Source organism: Alexandromys fortis, unplaced genomic scaffold (genome assembly GCF_014885135.2).
Source record: "Alexandromys fortis isolate MF-2015 unplaced genomic scaffold, M_Fortis_MF-2015_v1.1 scaffold_81, whole genome shotgun sequence".
In the NCBI taxonomy this organism is placed as follows: Eukaryota; Metazoa; Chordata; class Mammalia; order Rodentia; family Cricetidae; genus Alexandromys; species Alexandromys fortis.
In genome coordinates, this window is record NW_026067960.1 from 5,358,071 (window position 1) to 5,366,256 (window position 8,186).

General features: G+C 52.2%; 1 protein-coding gene across 1 annotated transcript in view; it reads right to left on the bottom strand.

The window, feature by feature from the left end:
* Positions 1-7,152, bottom strand: part of Prelid3b (PRELI domain containing 3B) — an 8,276-nt gene extending 1,124 nt beyond the window's left edge. The window contains exons 1-5 of the mRNA XM_050153027.1: positions 6,991-7,152; positions 3,580-3,748; positions 2,104-2,193; positions 1,008-1,078; positions 829-931 (exon numbers count right to left, since the gene is read on the bottom strand). Coding sequence (XP_050008984.1) covers positions 829-931; positions 1,008-1,078; positions 2,104-2,193; positions 3,580-3,748; positions 6,991-7,022 — 465 coding nt within the window. The 5' untranslated portion in view covers positions 7,023-7,152. The remainder of the gene's footprint in view (positions 1-828; positions 932-1,007; positions 1,079-2,103; positions 2,194-3,579; positions 3,749-6,990) is intronic.
* Positions 7,153-8,186: the final 1,034 nt, after the last annotated feature.

Consider the following 8,186-nt stretch of genomic DNA (forward strand, 5'->3'; position numbering starts at 1 on the left):
CCCTCCCTCCCTCCCTCCCTCCCTCCCTCCCTCGCCCCACCCCATCCCTCTTCCTTCCTCAGGCTCTCCAGTGTCTTGAGGGGTGAAGGAGGAGCACTCCCGCTTCCTGGTTAGGGCCTTTGCACATGCAGCTTCCCCGCCCGAATGCTCTTCCTAGACACTCCTGCACCAACCCCTTCCCTCTCAGCACTTGGCAAAAACATCAATTACCAAACACTCATTAAACACTCAGGCCTGCTTCTACTTTTCCTTTCCTAGCGGACTGCTGTGTGATTACTGCTGCCTTCCTGTGTCCTGTGGCCTGCACATCGAGTAAGCACTGACACAATGACTTTATGAAATGTGTTAAATCCCAGCACTTGGGAGGCAGATGGATCCCTGAGTTCAAGTTCAAGGCCAGCATGGTCTACAGAGCTAGTTCCAGCAGTTTGGACTGTTACATAATGGGTTAGGCATCTTTTCCACTAAACTTACTGTTTTAACATGGGGGTGATTCCCAGTGGAGCTATTTTATGTACCCGTGGCATGTGCATCAGACAATTTCATCATGAAGGTAACAGAAGTCAAAACGTCTAGAACTCATGGGCATAACAAAATTTGTGGAAGACCGGCACTTTCAGCAGACACACGGCTGCTCACCACCCACGCATGTCTACAATCCCCTGGGCTGCTAGCAATGCTGGTGTGGGAGCAAAGGTGCACAGGACTCCAGAGTCACACAAATCACTGCCCATTATTCTGCCTCTCCCTACAGAGTGGACCAGCCAGCTTGGTGGACAGCTGCATTCAGCACAAGTCTTGCTGAGGAGAGGTGCCCGGCCCACTTACTTTGTTAGCGTTGGACGATATGGTGCTTGCCATGAGTCCTTCAAGGTAGCTGCTGAGGCTGACCCCTTTCACGGTGATGATAGCTTCCTGGGTCAGGACAGTTCTGGCAAAACAACCCACAGTCTTAGATGACTCATGTTTGGTTTTCAAAGAGCAACCCACCAAGAAGCTTTACTTACTTCTCTGGGTGCTGGGGGTGCGGCTTGTATGTGAGCCTCTCGTCGACTGAGACCATATTTGTAAATGAGATCTACAGGACGAGGAGAAAGTCAAGCCACTTCGGAAACCAATAGAAAAATTTCTAAAGTCAACACACAACCCCAATTCTTATTCGCTAAGCACACAAAGCAAAAAAACTTACAGATAAACTATCTTGGCTAACTACAATTTAAATTTCCCTATTTAAATTTATACTTAAATTTCACCAAACTTTATTTGGGCAGGGAGGTGGCTCCACAAGTAAAGACAAGTGTTTCCCCTAAGTCTGATGACCCGAGCTCAACCCTAGTAGTAGCTCTACCTCCTGGTAGGAGAGAGCGGACTCCCAAGGCTTTTCACAGGGTTTCCTGAGTATGCCATGCCCCAGCCCCCACCTCCACCCTGAATGTAAAAACAGAAAATGAATTTAGGAACTGCAGGGTTAGGGAGCATGCAGCACCTTTCCTTCTTCATTATTATTTATTTATTTTTAACTCTGCAATACCAGGGAATTGAACTTCAGGTCACGGGCATGCTAGGCTAGTGCTCTACCACACCCCCAGCCTTTTAAATAAATAAATAAATAAATAAATAAATAAATAAATAAATAAATAAATAAATAAGCAAGCAAGCAAGCAAGCTAGCTGGCTGTTGGTGGCACGTGCCTTTAATCCCTGAGCAAAGGCAGGAGGGCCTCTGAGTTCAAGGTCAGCCTGGTCTACAGTGCAAGTTCCAGGAAAGCCAGGGCTACAAAGAGAAACCCTATCTTGAAAAAAGAATAGAACAAAAACTATATATATATGTATATACACACACACACACACATGAAATAAGGGAGTCTCTTCCTATGTTGCCCCAAACGGCCTTGAATGCAATCTGTAGTCCATGCTGGCTTTTAATTTGTGATTCTCCTCCCCCGCCCCCACCCCCCCATTCAAAGAAGCTAGGTTACAGGGACACACCACAACACCCAGCCAGGCACTCCTTTTGATAGTATATCCTCACGCCTATTTCATGTGTAAGAAAGGAAACCTCAGGTCAGAGGGAGAGGAATGAAAACAAAGAGGAAGGACTCACGTTGGTGGACCTGAGCTCCATGGACTTCTTTACCGGGTCAACTACAGAATGCTCCTGCACGTAGGTTTTCGTTCTCGCTGCACCAATGAGCTACGGGCAACACAGAGTTAGAGCTTCCAGTCAAGCATCTTCATCTTTCTCTTGAAGGCACAAATGTGTCAACTACAAGCTAACAGGGACTAGCACACAGAGGAAGCAAGACTGTCATACGCCTACTAAGAACCTTCCACAGAAGCAATCAGGGACTGCTTGTTGAGCTGCGATGTCATATTCGCCATGGGGTGATGCTGGGGCACGGAAGGGTGATGTGGGAGTGTCATATATCAATCTGTTGATTTCATTGGTTAATTAAATAAAGAAACTGCTTGCCCTGGTAGGTTAAAACATAGGTGGGAGGAGTAAACAGGAGGAAGATGGGAGGAGTAAACAGAATGGAATGCTGGGAGGAAAAGGAACTGAGTTCAAACTCGACAGCTCTGCTCTGGAGCAGAGACGCCATGCTCAGCTCTCCCGGTAGAGACACACACATGATGAAACTCTGACCCAGGATGGACGTAGGCTAGAATCTTCCTGGTAAGCGCACCTTGGGGTGCTTACACAGATGATTAGAAATGGGCTAGTCCAGGTGCGAGAATTAGCCTAGAAGAGGCTAGATAGAAATGGGCCAAGCAGTCTTTAAAAGAATACAGTTTCCATGTAATTATTTCGGGGCATAAGCTAGCCATGTGGGCGGCCGGGTGCTGGGGACGCAGCCCCGCCACTCCTACTTCAACAGAAGGGGACATCTGGCAGTCAGAAGACCCATCTAGTAGAGTTCACTCAAGTGTCTCACTAAGGCCGCATTGGCTAGATAAGAAAGCAGGCCTCATAGCTGAGGGGGTCCATCCATAACCAGAACCCCTCCATGGCTGCGTCCCAAGCTCACCCTCCTCTGCTGTGGTGGAAAGCAGGCTCCTTCCTGCTCTAAATAGAGAGACCCAATACAGAAGCCTGGGTCCTCCCCATCCCCCAGTTGTATGGTGACCAGCTGGCATCCTAGTTTCTCACTAGCTCTATCAGCTCACTAAAGCTTGGTGGTTTGTCATGGAAACAGAACCACTTCTGAGAAAGTACCAGACCACGGCCTGAATGTGAAGCAGCAGTCCAAACAGAGCTCTTGTCATTCAACATGGGCACAACCCACAAGGGCCCAATGTCACCTCACAGCGAGGACCCAACCACTGTAAATTCCACAATAAGCCTCAGGCTGCAGCAAAAGCAGGAAAAGATGTAACTCCCTCTCCCCTGAGCCAGCTCCCTCCAGCCATGGTACCTTAGGAGGCTGAGCAGTCTTTCTAATCCAACACACATCCCAACCTTTAGGATGTAATTCCAACCTATGCAAAATCCCACGCAACAGCAGAACGGGAAGACGGTAGGAGACCCTAGCACACGGTAGGAGACCCTAGCACACGGCTCCAGGCAGGGCATACTTACAGACTTCACAATGGAAGGCAGGCCCCACTCTGTGCTGAGGAGCCTGTGGCTGTGCAGCTTTCCAGAGGGATCGACATGTCTGTCCAACACGTCAACGCCAACCACGCTTGGATTCATGGGGTTTGGGTATTTCTGCATTGCAGCCGTGGTAACCATTTCCCATGGGTGGCTGCAGACAAACCAAAAACCAAACACGTAAAATGGCGGATGGGGTAAGCCATTCTTCTACCACAGAGGCTGTGCTTTAGGATGGGACGAGTTTATGCTGGGAAGTAACTTCTGGAGACATGAGTGCTGACGGTTTTTAAATGCGTACAGACGTCAGTGTCTGCGGAAACAGACAGCACGGCATAGCAGACGCCCATGAAGCAAAGCCTTAAGGAGCATGCCTCTCACAGCAGTCCTTCCTCAGTCACAGCTGAGAATCGACGCCCTGGCTGTCCTGGACCTCAGAGACCTGCCCACCTCTGCCTCCCAGATGCTGGGAGTAAAGGCGCGTGGGGACACTGGCTGATCAAGCATTGCCTTAACATCCGTCCTTGGGCATCACACACGCTGCTTTCCTCCAAGTCTGGCTTCAGCTCTGCAAAGGTCACTCGGGAGGAAATGCCAAGGCCTAATGACTTAGCATGAGCACCTGCCCATCACTCCAGTGGTTGAGAACCTGCAGCTTCTTTACTTTTGTGAAAAAGGCCACATACCCATTCAAAATGCGCCACACTCACACCTGCCTTCTGGGTACAAAAGGCACTCACTTCTCAGGAAACACACAGCTGGTTGGTCCACCTGCAGCTGACCCCACCCCTTTCTGTATTATTATCAGTGTCCTAGCTTTCTGGGGAGGATTTCAAGCTACACCCACGAACACAAACCACAGTGCTCTTGTTATCTAAAAGCAAAGCAGGTGGGCACTAATCACTTCAACCTTGTGGAGAACCTGGACTGACAACCACACCTGTCAACAAAAGAAAACCCCCCAGAACCACAGACAACCAGTGACATGGTTTTTAATGTTTTCATTTAGTCAAAAGTATCCTATGAACAAGCCTGGATTTCTATTTACCCTTAAGCCCTACTCCACAGTCAATGCAGATATCTAAGTGGAAGCTTCATAATCCAAGCAGCCCAATGGCAGTGATTTGGCCAAGCCCTCTGACTATCACGAAGACAATTATCTCAAATGAAGATCAGAAGAGGCCCTCTTTGCTCTCTCATCCATGCACTGACCTTTTCTCCCTCCCTTTCTGAAAATTTCATAAGCAGTCCGGGGGGGGGGGGGGGGGTGCTTGGACTTCCCACAGGGCAGAGTACCCTGACTTCTCTTAGGACTGGAGAGCGAGGGGGAGGGAGAGTGGGAGGGAAATTGGGAGGGGGGTTCTCTGCTTTACTGCGACTGCCCCGTCTGTGCTTTCTAGGTGAACTCTAAACATCACTGCTGGCCAAGGGCACCCAGTGATCACTAGTGCTCCAGCAATTAAGTTTTAGCGTCACAACAAAGCATGATTCTGTGAAAAAGACCCTAGTAGACGTTCACAGAGCACCGACATGGAGCCAAGAGTCTGGCCATTCTCATCCCTGGAACTGGCACACACAGATGCTGGAAGACTCAGCAAGCGACGCCACACTGGGTGCTAACAATATGCCATGTCTCAGAAATGCCTGAAAAATCCAAGATGTACGGATGAAGAATGACTTGGGGTCCTGCTTGAGAGAGTATCGTTCACAGGATGGAACCCTGAAAACGGCAGTGAGACACTGGGACTATAATTCAGGAGGCTAACTCCATCTTGAAATCCTGTTTTCTGGGACTCCACCTTGCTAAGCAGTCCGGCTGCCCAGGGCACACTGTGGCTCTACGCTCAGGCTAGCCTCAGACTCGGCAATGTAAGGGCTATGGACATGCGGCAAATCCTGCTTGAGATACAGATCTGGGTGCCCTCAGTGTGTGTGGGTTGGGACCTTGATTGGTTGGCTCAACCTCTCTGGAGAGACAGCATCCTGGGTCTCCTCCCGGGGCATGGACAGTGTTTATTTGCGGATCTATCTTCTCGGACACAGCCCCTGGAGTGTTCCCTAGTCTTAGAGGTCTGTGACAGAAGAAGACTAAGCTCATGGATGAAAAGACCTGAAGTCCAGTGACCAGATTTCACTGAACACAAGTCCTGGCAGGAAACGGGAGGAACGGGTCCTAGGGCAGGAGAGGGCAGAGGAGACAAGCTGAGGGAAGAATGTGGAGCACCAGAAGGGAGGATAAGTTCTAAGCATGGGACTGGGCAGCAACTTCGAAGCCCTCAGATCCAGCAGAGAACTGGGTTGTAGAATCCCTTCTGAAGAGACTACCAAAGACTGTGACCAGGTTAAAAAGCACCCCAGGGACTCCAGTCCCAGAAGTGAGAGAGAGTCCCTTCTAACTCCAGTGCACTGTCCTTATGGGGCACACAGTGAGCCCTCAAAGGCCTTGGGTCCACTCTTCTTTTAAAATGGCCCTCATAACAGTGCTGGCACACCTGGATTAAACACACCACAAAGCTATACTATTACAACGGTGTGGCAACAGATCACCCAGAAATGGACTCAAAGGCTAAGTCAACAATAATTCCGACAAGGGGATGTTTTATGTCAGTCAACGAAGAATACTGCTGGAACAAGGGTTAACCATTTGTTTATCTTGTGTGTGGCACTGTGAACCTGGGTGGTGCCCTTCCCAACACCCAACAGACTCCGGTCCTGTTTTCCAGTACAAGTTCAGAGAACCATAAAGCTATGACCGGATGTGATGGCAGACTGGCTATCTGGTCAATTGTCATGGCTCACAGATATGGGAAACCACGGTCACAAACTATCCGGAAGAGCAAGCCCTGGTCCTGGATCTCTGGCTGTTCCTCAGGCTGACTGTCACCAAGGTTTGGCACCATGGTGGTGTGAACTGAATTCACCAGAAGAAACTCCACCTAGATGGACGGCTGCCTGGCTGTCCGTGGGAGGTTCACGCAATGGAGGGGGCGGGAGCTCAGGCAGGACACCGCAGGCCACCGTGAGGCCGTCGGGGCTCAGTCAGGACACCCCAGGTCACTGTAAGCCATCGGGGCTCCGTAAGCCGTCGGGGTTCCGTCAGGTCACTCCAGGCTACCACGAGGTGGTCGGAGCTCCGAACACCCCAGGCCACCACGAGGCCGGCTGGACCTAGCGCTCTGTGACCCCTGGAGTCACTTCCGGGTCATGCCCGACGGCCGGTTCCTGTCTTCCGTCAGTGGCGGAGGGCCCATGCCCGGGGTCACCGAGGCTCTAGCTAAGCTTAGGGTCGTGACCTTGGCGGTCCCCGGTCCCGGGGTCAGCCCCGCTCGTTCTGCCACACCCGAAGCCAGAGAGCTCCCCGACGGCACCGGAGCCGGTAACAGCTCCCACACTCACTCAAAGACGTGCTCGGAAGTCCAGATCTTCATGGTGCCAGCCGCCCGCCCGGTGTCCCGCGGCGTCCCGGGACGAGGAGGCACAGAAGTTCACCAGCCCCGCCCCGTCCCGGCCGGCCGGCCTCGCACCGCGCAGGCGCCGTCGGGCCCAGCGCTGGGACGCCCGGAAGTGCCGTCCCGCGGCCTCGCCGAGCCGGGCTAGGCTCCGCCTCCGGAGCCGGCAGGCCCGCCTTCTCGGCGCAGCGCAATCAGTGCGCCGGCGCAGAGCTCGCTAGCGCGGAGGTCGGCGGGCGGGAGCCCTCCTGCGCACGCGCGAGCCTTGGCAGCAGTCCTGTTTGCGTTTGGCGGGTTCTTTGGACGTGGCCGAGCCTGGCAGCGTTCACAGGCGCACACTTCCTTGCTGCTGTCTGAGACTTAGCCCCCCCATTTGCACCAGGCTAAAGGAGTGTGGGTCTCTATCAGCACCGTATGCATTCTCCTTGCCAGCCCTGGGTAGGACAGGCTGCCTGCTCATCCACCAAGCAGTGACCAATGTCCCCCCACCCCGACCCTTCACGGGAACAGTCGAAGCATGGAGACCTAGACTGGGCTGGAGCAGGAGCCAGCTGCCCAGGCAAATGGCCCCGGGGTCATAGGTCATCCCCATCACCACCCCTCTGAGATGCCCACGCCCTCCTGTGCCTCCATCACTTCCTCTAACATATTTCCCAGCAATTATCACTCTGAGATCATCTTGTTTATCTGCTTACCTCCCACCAGAGAGTCAGCCCCTGAATGCCAGGTCTGGCCTGTCTCCATGATGGCCCTCGGCAGCGCCTCTGGATAACAGAGGGGTTCAAAGGTTATTGGAAATGGCAGTAGTTATTTGGGGAATGAGTCAATTAAGCCATCTAGTTAATGTGCTTGACTTCTAGTCTGTAGGCACCTGAGGGTGAGGCGCTGGCTAGGCTCCATCAGTGATTTCCTCCCTGTACCTACCTAATAATTACGGATGACATGCGTGACCGAGTGACTGAGAAGTGAGGGGGCAGGAGCGGATGGCATGCGGCTCTATTCAGAGATGCGCCGGGTGAGGTAGACGAACCCCTTGGCTTGGGTTTCAGGTAGAGCTTCCCACTTCTGCCCACCCGGTTCCCCCCATCTTGTGTGTCCCGCCTGAACAATGTGCGATTTGAAATGACAGGTGGAAGAAACTCT